At 41.9% G+C, this 16,571-nt stretch overlaps 1 protein-coding gene across 3 annotated transcripts in view; it reads left to right on the top strand.

The window, feature by feature from the left end:
- The first annotated feature begins 253 nt into the window (after nt 1-253).
- bsna (bassoon presynaptic cytomatrix protein a) overlaps nt 254-16,571 on the top strand; it is a 152,068-nt gene continuing 135,750 nt past the window's right edge. For all 3 annotated transcript variants that reach the window (XM_085781384.1, XM_085781382.1, XM_085781383.1), the window contains exon 1: nt 254-633. In XM_085781384.1, coding sequence (XP_085637510.1) covers nt 443-633 — 191 coding nt within the window. In that variant the 5' untranslated portion in view covers nt 254-442. The remainder of the gene's footprint in view (nt 634-16,571) is intronic.

Below are 16,571 nucleotides of genomic sequence, written 5' to 3'. Positions count from 1 at the left end.
TCTGGTTCATTCATCACCTCGTTGCTCGTTGTTTCCTGATCGTGTTGCGGCTGCTGCGACTCAATTTTCCCCACGGGGCTCATTTAACTTTGATCTAATCTAATCTCACTTTCTCTCTCTCTCTCTCTCACCCTTTTCCCGCCCTCCTCAGCCTCCTCGTCCTCACCGTCAATGTGTCCGCGCGGCGCGCTCCCGTCATCACGTCAGGAGGAGGCAGCCTACTGGTGCTGAGGCTGAAGAGGAGGAGGATGGTGATGATGATGATGATGATGATGGCGGTGATGGAGGAGCAACGCTGAGTTCGCTCTCCCGGTTTTCGCTCCCTTTTTTTCCTCCATTCATTCTTTCTGATTAACAACATAACAACAGAGGAAGCGACGCCGCCGATTCGACCCGCACTGCCTCTCTCCACCTCCCTCCCGTCTCCCGAGCCGAGACCGAGATGGGGAACGAAGCGAGCATGGAGGGCGGCGGGCAGCCCGGTGAGCCGGGAGCCGCTGCCGGGATGATGGGGTCGGCGATGCCCGGAGGACCCGCGACAGGACCCGGGGCGGGACAGCACATGAAGCCGCTCAACGGAGCCGCTGCCGGAGGAGGGATGGGAGTCGGAGGCCCCGGGATGGGGATGACGAGGTAGGAGCAGCAGCAGAAACGGTGGTAGCCTAGAGATGGTGGTGGTGGTGGTGGAGGAGGAGGTGGAGGAGGGGGTTTCGGTTAAAGGGGGCTGGTGGGTGAAGTCCTCCTCTGGCTACTAGGCTACATCCCAGCGTGTTTTAACACGGAAACGGATGATGGGGAAGCAGGAGAGCAGTTAGGTCAGATTTTACAGGAGTGGGATTAACAGAGTGTTTCCCGCGTCCGTGCGTGATTTTATTATTATTATATTTTTTAAAGCGGGGATGTGCTGCTGCTGCTGCTGTGTCTCCAACGGGTCCGGTGTGAGACCCGGGGAGCTGTCCGCGGTGCTGACACGATACACACACACACATGCATTGGTTTCACAGAATCTAGGTTTGACATTGCAGGTTGAGTGTTTCTGCAGCCCTGTGGATCTGCAGTTGTTCTGCTCTCAGATGTGATTTTATTGCGCGGTGTCATGTGCTCTAATAGTATTTCCTCCTCTGGCGTAGTGTGGTGAAGGGAGCGCGGCTCTGACAGCCTCCGTGTTTCCTCCGCCCGACGTCATCTGGAAGCTGCTGCGGTGTTTGTGAAACGTGACACGGGGAAGGTTTTTTGTCGGAGGGATGTGATGCATTTGGCCCGCTCGGAGCACCTTGATAACTCTCGGTGCTTTCCGCATGGGCGAAGAGGGGAGGATGGTCGGTGCGTTTGTGCGTGTGTCCGTGATACGTGCGTGCGTGTGTGTGAGTGTGAATGAGCGCGTGTTCGTACGTTAAGGGGCTTGCCTGGCTATGTAGGCGTGTGTTTGATGATGTGTGTGTGTAGAACTGGTACTATCAGCAACGCCACCGTTTCCCGTTAATGACGTAGAAACGTCTGACAGACAGATGGCGAGCACTTACCGACAAACCGAACCTCACCGTTGAAAGACCAAACTGACTGACCAAAGCTTAGCTACGACCATCCACACTACCTCTGTTGGCCACGTACAGTAAACAGCCCTTTCCATTTCAACCCTGCTATGGGAGGTATGAATAAAAATCAGGATATGTTTGATCTGACATTGCTGCTTTTTACGATGCATTCCTCTCATTTCATTCTGCCAGAATGATTTCATATAGAAAGCCAAATTATCATTAGTCTTGTATTTAATGAGAAAACGTGACAATAGAATGAAATCAAAAGCCTTTTATTATTATTGCATTTGATTTGAAATACAATAAAATTAGAAGTGCTTCTCTTGATTTTGTGCATTAGAAAATGCAGTAGGCTATATCAGCGTTAAAATATGCAAAATCACATTTATAATCTAGTTTCATACTCTCTATTGCACTCTATGCGGCTAAATCAATATGATAAGTGACATGTTATGTGTCCTAATAACATTTAAAAGTATCAAGTATGTCCTGCAATAGACATAGCCTACATAGTTATGTTATGTACTCTCTCCTTAAGCTCAGATGCTCCAATCTATTGTCTCTGCCTCATTCCAGGAATCTCCACTGTGCAGCAGACCCATGGTTACTGTACAGAGGCTGAATCAGGTTGAGGCTTGTACAAGTAGGGCTACAGCTGGCCTACTGTGTGCGATGGTGGTGGTGGTGGTGGTAGTGGGGTGGTTATATTTAGGACACATCGTGGGTTTGATTCATGTCTCTGTAGGAGAGAGGAGCAGAGCAGCACAGGCCGATCCGTCATTATATAACACAGGGACTCAGAAAGCAGATGACAGCTTCATCTCGAGTCCAATGAACGACAACACGGCTGGACGTGCTCCGGTGCATTATTTATACATTCCTCTCTTGTTCAGGGGATTCACATGGATTTAGTCGTCGTCTTTTCCTGTGGTTTTTTTTGTTGTTGTTTTTTTCTTCTTATGAAAACCTGCTGTTTCTGCTGCTTTCACTCCTCTGAAGCATTGTCTGTGTTTCAAATTTGCTCTGATTAAAAGCTGAGGGTTCCTGCAGCGCTTCACGTTAAGTATTTATAAAGGCGTAATACACAGCCATGTGAACAGATTGAATCACGTGCAGAGCGTGTTTGCTCGCCCCCCTCCCTCCATCCTTGCCTCTCTGGGTCTCACACACTCCCCCCCTCTCCTGCGCTGCTCTGCCTGACTGCTCGCTACCATCTCTTCCTCTCTCTCTGTCCACGCTTTCCACACTTGCTTTCTTCATACAGCAGAGGATGACGCTCTCTCTCTTTCATCCCTCTTTCTTCCTCTCCCTCTCACTCCATCGCTTCCCTCTCTCTCTTTTCCATTCAGTCTCTGCACATTCCCATGCCCACATACATCTCCCTCTGCCTCTCTCCTCTCTTTTTCCAACATACCACTCAGTTAATATTTTATACCCTTTACACTGACAATATAAAGCTGTGTAACAACAGTATATTTATTTTTCCATAAAGCAAAAAGGCTTGTATTGTTCAATATGAATCCTACTCTCAGCACATTGTTGTAATACTTTATTGTCCCTGGCTGTCTATAAATTCATTTTGGACTCAGCTCCTGCAGATTGCTGTCTCCATGATATAAAGATTAGGCTAAAAACCTATTTAAAAAAATCACTAAGAACTACACAATTAAAACTTGCAAATGTTCCACATACTGTACATATTCAGCACTAAACACCAATGAACTCTGATGATATTGCAGTGTTTGTCTGCTTGTTGTGCTCTTGTCTCTTATATTCCTCTTATCTAATTTTATGATATTATCAAGTTGTATGGACTGTTATGATATTAAACAAAAAAACAATAAGAGACAGGAATCGAAGAATTAGCAACAGCTATAAACCAGGGTTATTTTGAAACTGTGTGCATTAAGTGCACTGCCAAATACATAACCAAACTGAACTGAACTGAACTAAATCTTCATGATAATAATTTTATAATCTACTGTGTTATGTCATCCTGTCCTGTTAGTAGTCCCAATATCTTGAAACAGCTGCAGCCATTGAAACCTGCTGTGGATAAATACACATTATTATATATACTATACTACTATACTGTACATTATAGTGTTTGGTTTTGCTTCTTAACAATAAGAAAAAACTGCCTCATCCTGTCACATGCAGTATTTATTTTACGCTCTTTACAGTAATTATATGTTATGTGTAATGCAGAACACCTGTGTTTACTTCTCTTTATATGCAGTTATGTCATCATGCACTTGTAAATATACTCTACGTTTGCTCTGTTGATGAAAATCCCTCCCCCTCAATCTCACTTTCCCTCCAACATACCCACTCTTTTATTTTAGACCTACATTGATAACACAAAGCTGTGAGACAATAGATTTATTTTTTCCTTAAAGGAAAAGGCTGACATTGTTAAGTATGATTCCAGATTATCTTTGATTATTTGTAACTTGTAGGCTCTTTTTAGACTTTACATTTGCATATTTTATTTAATTGTAGGAATTATATGGACTTTTTTAATTGCAATAAAAATGAAGGAAGTGAAAAGAAAGATTGCAATAAATAGAAAGAAAAATACCTTGTCCTCTCACATGCAGTATTTTCATGCTCTTTACAGTAATAATGTTACATGCAATGTAGAACACCTCTGTTTACCTTTCTTTATATGCAGTTATGTCACTGTGCACCTGTGAATACACTGTACATTTGCTCTTTTGATGAAAATCCCTCCCCCTCGATCTTTCTCTCTCCCTCCCCGCCCCCTTTTCAGCCAATAACCGACAGCCTATAATTGGCTCCGCTGTTACAATGAGATACAGCCCCGGTGCTATATATATAGGGTATGAAAGTACAGATAAGAGAGAGAGAGAGGAAGAGAGAGATGCTTTAAGTGAAGGGCAGAAGAGGAAGATAGAAAACGGGAGATGGAAGCTGAAGGAGGTGAAAGGGCAGAGAAAAGAAGGAGGGAAGAGAAGCCTGCGGAAATAGATCAGGGGTAGTCGGCCATACAATGGTACAAAACCTAAAGGGATCCTGGGAGGAGGGATGGGCGATGAGGCGGTGATTAATCAAAAGGTGTATAAAACTGTAACCTCCAGTCAGGGATCATCCGAGTACAACCTGCAATATCAACTTGTATCATCAAAAGACAGTTAAATCACATCAAATAAATAAAATGGAAAACCATTATCATCACTGTACACAATATAGTATGAAATTCAGAGTTAAGACAGAAGAACCTAAAAATAATGTTGATTTCCTGAGTAAACTGTTACTGACCGGAAGGATTTAAATAGTGACACTTGTCAGCAGGCAATGGTAAACCTCATTTGTGGAATTAAGTATGTCGGAGTATTAGGGCCATAGATGAGGAAAACATTAGGCTCTGAGAAGCTGAAATATCCAGAAGAAACTAAGTCAAACCGGCTCAGAAGAGGAGTATTTTTATTTTAATTTTGCTTTTTGAGAATAAAGCTGAAATGTTGAGAATTAAACTTGACATTTTGAGATTAAAGTCGACCTTTTGAGACGATATCAAACAGCGCGTACGATTGCTTCTACATTGCTTTGTATAGATGAACTGAACAAAGGCATTCTTTCTCTTTTTGGCTCATAAACACAGTGTAGTTGTTTTCAGCATTTGGACTTTGAAGAGAATGTGCTGAAAATTCTTACCAGACGCAGTAAAGAAACACGGAAAATAAAAACGTAACCAAAAACATTCTCTTTGTCACTGTTTCCCATAAGGAAACAAAAGGTTTCCCAAAAGCATTTGTTATCACACCTACTCACTCCCTCCCCCAAGTGTGGATTTAGAGCAGATAAAACAGTGCAGGCGGCTGCAGGATGGAGGGACTTGGATGGAAAATGGCGCATTGTCCTGTTGCTTAAAGCAGAAGTAAGCGATCCAGTCGTTTTGGCTAATGCTGCGTTCCAGGCAGGCTTTTGAAAACGTAAATTACAGCTTCAAGTCACGACTTACGACTTTGTAGCGTTCCAGGCAACCCACTCGCGTTTTTCTGACCTGTTTTACCTGTGAAAGTCCTCGTCCCTACGTCACCACATTCAAGCGCATCCCTTGGCTGCACACACAGCCCTGCATGCCGTTCTCTCTCCTCATTGGATAAAAACTGTAGGATACGAGAAAAGTTTTCTCCTCGGCTTACAGCAGAGCAGAGTGACTGACAGACCCGTGTTTCGGTCCAAACACTCTATGTAAGTGATTGCTGTCGGAAGATATAACTATTTAAGACTTATATTAACACAAATATATCGCTTACTTCTGCTTTAAGTTGAGCCTTAACCATTCACACAGCCATGGTGTCAAGAAAACATGTTCGTGTGACGCCATCATCATGACACAGCGAGAGACCAGACTGTCTGTTGTATGACTGTTTGTTCTTGTGGCTGAGGCTATAGATCTTCATGTCTCTGGTTGTGAGTTTGGGCTCGTTGTCATGCTGCAGAAAGATCAGACACCTCTCCAGTGGTTCTGCATGATGAGCCGTGACGAGAATCCAACTCCATTTACAGAAATGTAGCTCCAAACCTGAAAAGACCCTCCACTGTGCTTCTCTGTTCACCTGCAGATGCACTTGTAGCAGCGTGTCGCTCGTCTTCAGCCCTTTAGTGAACAAACTGCCTTTTGTTCAAGCTGAAAATGTCAAATTTGCACCACATGCTGACATTTTCCTGCACCTGAGCTCTCGTGTTGTTGTGCACAGTTGAGTTGCTTGGCTTCGTTTCCATGTCGGAGAAATGGAGGAATCTCTCCAGACTGTATGTTATTTTCATTTATTATGATGCATCTTTCATCAGCTGCAGTTCATGTCTCTGGCCACTATCTGATCTAGTTGTGCTCCTCCAGCTGCAGCATATAACATCTGGAAACACCGGAGACTATACTGATGCACGATGACCAACTATGTTGTCGCCATGTTGCTGTCACTTTCTTATTGCGGCCTGTTTTATTCCCTCTGCACAGCAGTTTTTGTTCCATTCAGTGATTTTGTTTCTGTCTATTATATTTCATCAGCACCCGTTCATTATAATTGTCTAATCCTTCACTTGATTGTCTGTCTACAACTCAGTTTGTCTTTTTTGAAAATCTGAAATATGACAATTGCTGTTAACACACTAAAGCACAATGTATAAAATCACCTTCTACAACAAATTTTCATATCATTCATTGTTACAATAATTGCTATTTAATATTTTTTTTGCCATAATTGAAAATACATTCTCTAGCATTTACGTAACATAATAAATAAATAGATAAATAGAAAAATAAACAAAAGCAACCCCCCCCCCCAAAAAAAAAAAAAAAAAATACTGTAATAAAAACTGGTATATTAATTATAATGATGTAAGTGTTCAGGGTTAGGATTAAGGATTTCTTGTTATGAATTTGTCTTAAAAAAATGTTTTATTATGAAGCGTCAACCTGAATAAATAACCGCAATCTGGTATTCACTGTTTTCTCTGTTTATTCAGACTAAAGAAAGAGAAAAAAAACACCAGAAAAATAAAGAAAGAAAACAAAAGGTACATAAAGTACAATAAATGAACAATATAAGCTGCAATATAAGGAATAAAAGTACAGAAGAAGAAGAAAAAAATATGGCAACTTAAGATAAGGGACAAAACAAAAAATTGAACTTACACTTAATATGCTTCTATTGTAAACCTGGTACAACACCAAAAGAGGAAGTGATGACAGAAGTCAGAGGAGAGGTAACAGAGGACAAACGCAAGAGAGGAGAAGGAGTGAGGCGAATAGAAGAGAATATAAAGAGTGAGAGGAAGGAACATTTAAGTTGAAGTGCAGAGGGAAAGAGAAGAGGAGGATGTACAGGATCCACATGATCTATATCCAGATGGCTCCAGACAAAGTAGGTAGATAAGAGGGCGAGGGGTGTGTGTGTGTGTGTGTGGACTCAGCTCTTCATGTGAATCAAACTGTTCCCTTTGCTATGGTGTCACGTGTTCTCATTACATCTGACGCAACTCCCACTCATGTTTGCAGGCCTATCTGTCATGTATGTGTGTGTGTGTGTGTGTGTGTGTGCATGTGCATGTGTAAATGAGTGTATACTGTGTGTGTCTTTTTGTTATGCATGAATTTGTTCATACTGTGTAAACATGGTCAGTAACTGTGAAGAGCTGCTTGTTCACTGAAACCATCAGCAGTCACTGAAATGTCTTCTTATACTTATCAAGCTGTGTGTGTGTGTGTGTGTGTGTGTGTGTGTGTGTGTGTGTGTGTGTGTGTGTGTGTGAGATGACTTGCGTAGGGAAGTGGGAACGTGTGTGTATGTTGGAGTGAGAAAGAGGGTGTGAAGAGTGAGTTTGAGGTATTTTTTCTCTCTGATTTGCTGCACACTTGAGACCAATTTTCACCTTTTAGAGAAACATGTGAGTGCAACATGTGCGTGTGCATGTGTTTAAGTGTGACTTTGTTTCTGCACGTCTTGCAGAGCAGCACCCTCAATCTCTGTCTCTGCCATGTTCAGTGTGAATGTACAGTACAGAGTTTGTTTGGAGGCCTTTTGCTGACAGGACCGCTGCTGCCGCTCGCCGTCATGTAATTGTTTTTTTTTTCTTCTTTTACCTCCTTACATCAGCAGACGAACAAATGCTGATACAATTCAGGTCCTTATATGCTGACTGAGCTGATTGCAGGTTTGTCCTTAAGGCCTTTGTTGCTTAAATCAATGGTTAAGGTTGAAAATTATTGGGTGTGATGCTGAGTAGATGAAGGCCAACAATTCAGTTTGACAATTCCTGCCACAGCAGCAGCCAACAGATGCCGCTGACGTACATCTGTGGATTTACTGAAACTGTAGCTATGTTTCCATCTGCACGTTTTTATGCACATTAAGTTATTTCGATTTAAAAATGCCCCATGGAAACAGTAAAATTTGATTAAATGTCATGAATATCCACAAAAAGTTTTTACTGTCGATTGTTACTGTCGATTTTCTCTTGATTGATAAAAAGCTTATGTGACAAATGCTGATGGAAACAGTTCTTTGCCGGATAAATGTTAAAGGGGTAGTTCACCCAAAATTCAAATTTCACTCATTATCTACTCGACTAAGGGCTGGGAGAATTTTCAGAGTCCTCCGTGCCTTCTCTGAGTTACGGGGGGGTCCACGCAGCAGTATTTGTCCATATAATGGTTGTGAATGGTGCTCACTTTTCTTCGTCCAAAAAGACACACCAAAAAACATCCAAATACCTCCATAGTGCTCGTCTGTAATGTCCCTCTTGTATTGAAGCCCCAACATGAGAAATTGTTCCGCCGGTCAGTGCAAATCACGTGAGATTTGCACTGACACAGGAAGAGCAGTGAACTGAGACACTGGGAGCTTCCGCTACAAACAAGCTTAAAATATAGACTTATTTAATTTTTTTCAGAACAATTTCTCATGTCGGGGCTTCAATACAAGAGGGACATTACAGACGAGCAGTATGGAGGTATGGATGTTTTTTGGTGTGTTCCCGTAACTCCGAGAAGGCATGGAGGACTCCGGAAGGACACAGAAAATTCTCCCAGCCCTTAGTCGACATGAGGGTGAGTAGATAATGAGTGAAATTTGAATTTTGGGTGAACTATCCCTTTAATTGCGATCATGTTCTACATCAATTGTGCTGCGTATTTTCGGCGGAGTAAACTAAGAATGATGCAAGTGGACAAAAAGACAGACAGGCTTGCCATGATGAAGTGTCTTTCAATCAGGATCTTACAGAACAGTTTGGAGCGCTGCCGTTACCAAACCGCAGGTGGCGTCCTTCGTCGTGTAGCATTTAACTACCGGTAGGTGGATCTGCATCTTCATTATCGTTTACACGCTGGACCAACGACCCGACCCCCCCCCCCCATTTGGTTTTGCGATTCAGTGCAAAAATTAATAGAAAAACCTCAAAATGCAAGATATGTATTTGACACATCAACCACATGCAAAAGAGCAATAACAATAACCTTTTGAGATCTTCAAATCTCACTTATAAGTAGGGAACATTTAAGCTTGACGAAAACAGTGATTTGATTTATATTGTGATATATTGTTATCATCTGATATGAAAAAAATATATTGTTATGGTATTTTTTCCGACATTGCCCAGCCCTATACCTCACTTCAACCCAACTTTATTCATGTAGGACTTTAGCAAAATGATGCACAGTGCAGAGATAAATAAACAAAATTAGATCAGTCTAGATTAGTCAGAAAACACGATTTTAAAAAATCACAGAGACAATAAACATTTTGCCTCCTTTAAATTAAAATAACAGCTCAGTTTGTCTGATGCTCCCTCTGTAACGTGACCTTGTCAGTGTCAGTTCTTTGTAATCCTCTGGTGGCAGATTTCAGACATACCATTTATAAACCACTGTTCTCAGCTGAGATTGTTGATCGACTCTCCTACTCCCACCCAGTTTGTTACTCATCATCTTTAATTACCTGCAGGTTCACAGGCTGCAGCCCTGACTACCTGAAGTCATCCTCACCTTGACCGCCTCAATTAACACACAGGCGGGTGAGATAGTGAGTGTGTGTTTGTGTGTTGGTGTTAACTCAAAAAATTAGATTTTTACAAATTGTGTGTGAATGTGTGAGAGACAGACATACAGAGGCTCTCTATATATTTACACGGTCCGTTATCAGGAGGCTGTGTTTGCAGGAGCCTCCGAATACTAAATGTGTTTGGGTGGCTGCATCTGGAGATAAGATGGCAATAAGCACAATATCACAGCCACAGTATTAGTTTTCGGCAAATAGATGCTGTCGCTGTAGCTTATGAGTGAAACCCAGGAATAGATTGAACAGAGATGATACAGCAGGACGAGAGGGAGAGAGCAGAATCACAGGGAGGATGACGATGATGACTCTTCTTTAACCAGGATACACAAACCAAACCATTGCAGTTGCCTGGTGACTGTGGAGGAACGGGTACTGGTGCAGATGATCATTTCTAACTTCAGTATCACACGTACAAAGACACAAATGTGCAACTTTATCAATATGACAACACATGCTGCAGAGACAGGGAACCCTGACTAACAACTAATGCTAAGCTAACAGTTAGGGCTGTTTGAGTTTGCCCGACACGAGAATCAAACCCACTAATTTTAAAAACACGCCGACAGCAGCGACCACTGATCTGTTCCGAGACTGTTGTTATTCTGTCACCTGAGTTAAATGGCTGCTGTGTAGAAAACCACGCTGTGGTCCGTAGTCGAGGTGCAGACAAGTGAGGATCGAGATGGCTGCGGGGATATGAAGAACTGAGCTGTAATGGAAAAAGACCTAAACCGAGTCGAGTCGAGCCGAGCAGAGCTGTAACTGTGTAGTGGAAAAGGGCTGTTGGTCTTTTTGGCAACGAAATCATCTCTGGCCCTAGCAAACACCGACATGTTTGTTTACAGTGTGTAGGGAGAGCAGGATGGGAGGGAAGAGGCGGAAGTCACTACGATAACCCACCGCAGCTCAGATACATGAACGGCGGCTGTACCATAATTACCCTAGTTAGAGTAAAAAATGTATTCTAGATTTCACGTTTTCACGAAGCTGCACAATTTGATGTTTTAATTGTTGAAGTAGCACAAAGTATGTAGGAAGATGTGAGAATAATAAAAAAGAAAGATGGCCGACAAGAAGAACAATAGCAATAGGTTCCTGGCATCTTACGCTGCCTGGCCCCTAAAAATATTTGCCCATCAAATCCACAATCTGGCCTTTAACCCATAAACATTGCACATGGGAGTAGACTATACATATTAGAACAATAAATTGATAACATGCTTGTTTGCCTCAGTCCAGTCTCAGTATGGATGTTGGTGCTAGGTAATTAAGGCGAACTTTGGTATTTAGGTTTGTCCATTGGTCACTTGTCACTGTCAATGTTAAGCTAATTTTGAGAGAAATTGAAAATGAATTACAGACACAAGATTTTTTTAAAAATTGATCAGATTTTGTGTGAAATTATGAATTGGACACGTTTTCACACAAACTTGGGCAATTTGTGATAATGCTTTGATTAATAATTTTAAAAATGAAAACTTAGAGGGGCGGCGTTTAGCTCACTTGGTAGAGCTGCCGCCCCATGTTGAGGCTACAATCTTCATTGCAGGCGGCCCCGGTTCGAATCCTGCATCGGACAGCCCTTTCCTGCATGTCATTCCCCCTCTCTGCCTCCCCATTTCCTGTCTCTCTCTCCACTGTGCTGTCAAACCATGCAATAAAAAGCCCAAAAAATATACTTTAAAAAAAATTTAAATGAAAACTTGGTGATAGGTGGTGATCCTAGAGCAAGGATGAGACTCATATACCTGTACAGATTGTAGGTCAATTTCAAGGTCAAGGTCACTTCATTTAAATCTCGAGGAGGATATTAAAATAACATGAAGCACATTCAGAACATCAACACAGACATAGCAATTGAGCAATTAAACTGGCCCATGGTAACAAATGTGTCGAGTTTCAGAGAAACTAAAGGCAGTTTTACCAAAGTTGATGTTTGTCCAGGCAACATGGAGCGAGGTCATCACTTAAATGGGTTAGGAAATTTCTGTGTGACCAGTTTAATAAATGTAATACTATCATTTTATCTATACATTTATCACAAAATGAAAAGTGAATCGATATCAGTGATGGACCCTTTAAATCTCTAGAGAGGAAGGATGCACCGTCCTGATCATTGAGGCTCCCTATGTTTTGGCTGCATCCACTTCCAGGGCTCAGCAGGGATTTGTAACCTACACCAACGTGGTCGGTCCTGACCTCGTGTAGTGAGGAGAGTCCTGCAGCGCTGCAGAGAGTGGGAGTTCAGAGCCTAAGTCCAACAGCCCAGTCTCAGGGTCAGACGAGGCGTTGAAGGACTTGCTCACGGTTCATCTGCTAATCTGCACAGTGGGAGATACTAGACACCTGAGTTTAAGTCCCGATCTCTCTGGTCTGCAGGAACAAACTGAGCTAGAGAAAAAAAAACTGTTGTTATTTTACTTAAAAAATGGTTTGAAGATTTTTCTTAAGCCTTTTTAATACAGCAGAGAAAATCACCACATTTTCCTGATGAGCCCTTCAAGGCCACATTAAGAATATTCAGAACATCACAGCTCTTTCTGAACCGAGGAAATGCGTTTTCCCCCAATTTCATCAGTGAATGAAACAGTAACAGTAACATTTTTCACTGGATGCTGATGTGATTCTACTCGGACCAGGATGAAGAGCTCTTCCTGTTCTTAAGTCGAAATACAGAGTAAACGCACAAACTGAGGTAGTTACTGTAAAACTGGAGTGGAAAAAGGCTGTGAAATTTACTGTCGTCCTCCCTGCTGACTCGTATGGCTCTAAATAGAGTATGTGAGTGTTTTTCCCTCGTCAGTGTCGGTGTGTTGCTTTATACAGGAGCTTTATTTCAGTGTAGAAGGACAGTTTTAACACAGTCTGTAGATGCTGCCTCCAGGGGTCTGTCAGTCAGAACAATAACAAAAGACAGCTTTGGGTGGTATCATAAAACAGCGTTGGATCATGGGAGCTGTTGTCTTCACCACATTTTGGATTCTGTCAGGAAACCAAACGCATCCGTTGATTTAGATGACTAAAATCCTTAATCTGAAAACTGTCAAGGTGTGAAAAGTGTCTGTGGCTTCAAATTTCAAGTCAATGTTGACGTTAATACACGGTCATAGGAAGTGACATCATAAACAAGGGATGAATGAAACGCTGCAGTGTCATGTGGGTCAACAGGTCTCGCCACCTGTGTCTGGTGTAAACATACCGATCTGCTCTGTGGTCAAGTGACAACCCGACGCAACGCCAAAACATCTGCAAGGTTAAAAGCCGAGAAACACAGCCACTCAGTCTCTGCCAGAAACCATGGCAACAGGAGGCGATTAATAGGCCAGCTGTGGTCAGGATGACCCCACCAACCCCACCCCTGCCACTGAGGCCAACATACAGCAGCCTGACCTCACCTCACCTCATTTATCAAACATGTGTAGGTTCTGGTGTAAAAATCAGCTGTGATTTATGAAAGATGTGTATGTTGCCGGTTTTGGGGTAAAACTGGCGTGGCATTGATAAATCTGGATGAAAACAAATGTAATTTAAATGACACGCCTGGCTCGATATATTAATAATTAATATAATTAAGAGGGACTTTTGTCTCCCTTCCAATCAGAGCTCAGGTGTCCGGCAGAGAAAGTGGCTCAGCAGCCGTTAATCACTCCCCTGCAGGAGATCTTCTCACTGGAGGAAGTTTCTGTCTCATGTGTACTGCTCTAACTGTAGGTCTGTCTTTAACACATCAAAGTTTCTGTTAAAACAGCCAACTGATGAGCATCTGACCTGTTGCACTGTATATCTGTGAGGCTACACATTGTTTTTATTCCCCTCTTTTGCTCAAACTAAAAGTAGAGTTAAGTTCTCAACACAGGTTTCCTAATTTTTAAATGATGAACATGTGGCTGTGTATTTTTAAAATTTTTTTTACCACTAATAACTGTGCGTTCACACCAAAAGCTTCCAAACTGTCAAAAACGCTCGAAGAAGTTCAGACAAGACAGCTTCCAAAGCGGCTTTGGTCGCTCGTCACGTGACTGACATCAAAGTTCAATCGCGCTGGTCATTGGGTAGCTGAAGGACAACAACAACAACAACAACAAAAAAAAGGGAGCCGAAGGACGTCTCTATTCTGACAGGTTGCCGCTGAACCGTGTCATAGCTAATGACATAGCTAACTTCCGGCGTTTTTGACCCTTTGGAAGCTTTTGGTGTGAACGCACAGTAAAAGCAACATCAACATGAAGTCTGCTGCATTAGTATGATCTAATTATAATTATCCAACACAGCCATACTCTGTCCTGCATATAATACGCTGCTTCAAATGTGCAGTCACCTGGTCAGACCTGGTGTGAGATCTTTGCGTACGCTACGCTCACATTCAGATTGCTAATTGCGTACACCCATTTTTTGGTGTACACTCGTTTGATAAATGAGCGCCATTGACAGGAGCTTAGTACTCTGTTAGCTTGCATTTAAATTTCAGTTCAGCACTACTGGATTCAGGATTAATCCATGTAAACCTGCCATAAAGAACAATCCATGAGCTGACCATAAAAATAAACACTGACACTCACAGGGACAACAGCAGCAGGACAAACAATGGTCACTGACACATACAGGAGATTATCTGTCCTCACTACAGATGGTCGAGTCTGTAGTGGTGGTCAGCTCATGTGAAAATATGTGTTGCACAATTAATTGAAGTGTATTTAAAATTGCAACATGGCCAAGTGCAATCGCAATGCAATTTTGCAAGTCCTTGCAATTGACCGTTATTTCTAGGCTATTTCTAGACATTATGATGCAATTAATTGTTATTTCTTGACATTATCACGTAATTAGCGTCCTGTAAATTAAAGGGTTACCGTCAGCCCTGTGATAGACTGGTGACCTCGCCCTCGCCCTATGTCAGCTGGGATTTGCTCCAGCAAACCTCCATGAGTAAGTGGTTTAGCCGATGGATAGATGCATCTTTACAACCTTAATCATATCATCAGTCTTGGGCTTCATTGAGAATCACCCAGTACTAGGACTGTAACGCAGCTTTGATTCACAGTGTTATCCAAATGAACATAATGCAACTTTACCATGCTCGTTCTTATACACAAAAATGAAAAACAGCAACAGTGAGAGCCTGACGTTAGTGGCATGGATTTGAAAATGACCTGTGATTCACACACCTATGTGAGAATAAACTGAAAATATAGTGATTGGATCAATTAAATTTACTACATGCTGCTGCACTTTAATTGACCTGTATTTAATTACTGTGATATTTATTTCTATTTATTTGAAACCCCCCTGAGCACTTCTGTCTGTGCATCTGCATTTAAGAAATGACAGGTCACTAAGTCATAAGTTTACAATTACTGTCGACTTTTATTATCACAGGTTAATTCTTAGTAAATTAAAAGAAATGTGATGTTTTTGCATGATCTTTTTCTTTCTTTCTGTTTTTTTTTACTGTGCTGACCCATGAATTCAAAACTGAGGTTTGTGCTTTAATATGCATTTTGTGATCTGTTACCATGAATGTCATCATTCTTTTTGGAAACAGTAACTAGTAAACAAATCCAGTAACATGTTATTGATTATTATCCCCTTCACTGTAATACATGGGTTTATGTTTCTGTCTGCCTGCTCATGTTTGTGGGTAAAAGGGCGACCGTCGCTTGCTGCTCTGTGTCTTTCAGCTGGGGAAACGTTTCCTCTGACTTTCATTTGTTTGTCAGAGAATATTTTGCTGCGCTCTGCCATTTTTTTTCCCACCGAAACAGTGAAGGTCACGTTGTGTTTTCTCATTATGTTGTCGCCATTTGACAGTAAATGTTACTTGTATTGATGCTGTGGCTGAACATGGTGTGTGTGTGTGTGTGTGTGTGTGCTTGTTAAAGCTAAGACACACACACACACACCTTGAAACAAACTGCTGTGGTACGCTGTGTGTGGTTTTTTATGTATGAACCCACATCAGCCTTTTCCTGCTGTATTGTGAGGCCTGTTGATGAATGGATGTTTTTTTATAGCCCAATATGTTTCAACCTCTTCTATTTGTTTGTTATGGAGCATTAAACTGATTCACTGCTCCATTCTTTATCTTCACCGAGGTGTATTCAAGAGTGGAGGATAAAAGAAAAGAAACTAAAGGTGTTTTTTCTTTCTGAAACTCTGATAATACAATTTACTCTGCTTAAAATAAAAATGAGGGCTGACCGATTAATCTTATTCTCATCGTGAATCGCAATATCATCATGCACACATGCGATGAGTAAGTTACGTAACAACAACGGCGGACTTCCATCGGGTCCCTTGCATACTAAGCCTGAAAAGCATCCACACAACATTAATCAGCACATTTGTAATTGACTTCTTGTGTTTAGTTGACTTATAATGTTTGGAGTTTGTTTACAGCGCGCAAGCTTTCCACATCTTCCTCTCTGTTTTTGGTGTATTTGTGTGG

The sequence above is a fragment of the Trachurus japonicus genome, chromosome 7 (assembly GCF_045865225.1).
Source record: "Trachurus japonicus isolate A0001 chromosome 7, Traja_1.0".
In the NCBI taxonomy this organism is placed as follows: Eukaryota; Metazoa; Chordata; class Actinopteri; order Carangiformes; family Carangidae; genus Trachurus; species Trachurus japonicus.
Note: the sequence above shows the minus strand (reverse complement) of the source record. Positions and strands in the feature narration are given on the sequence as shown.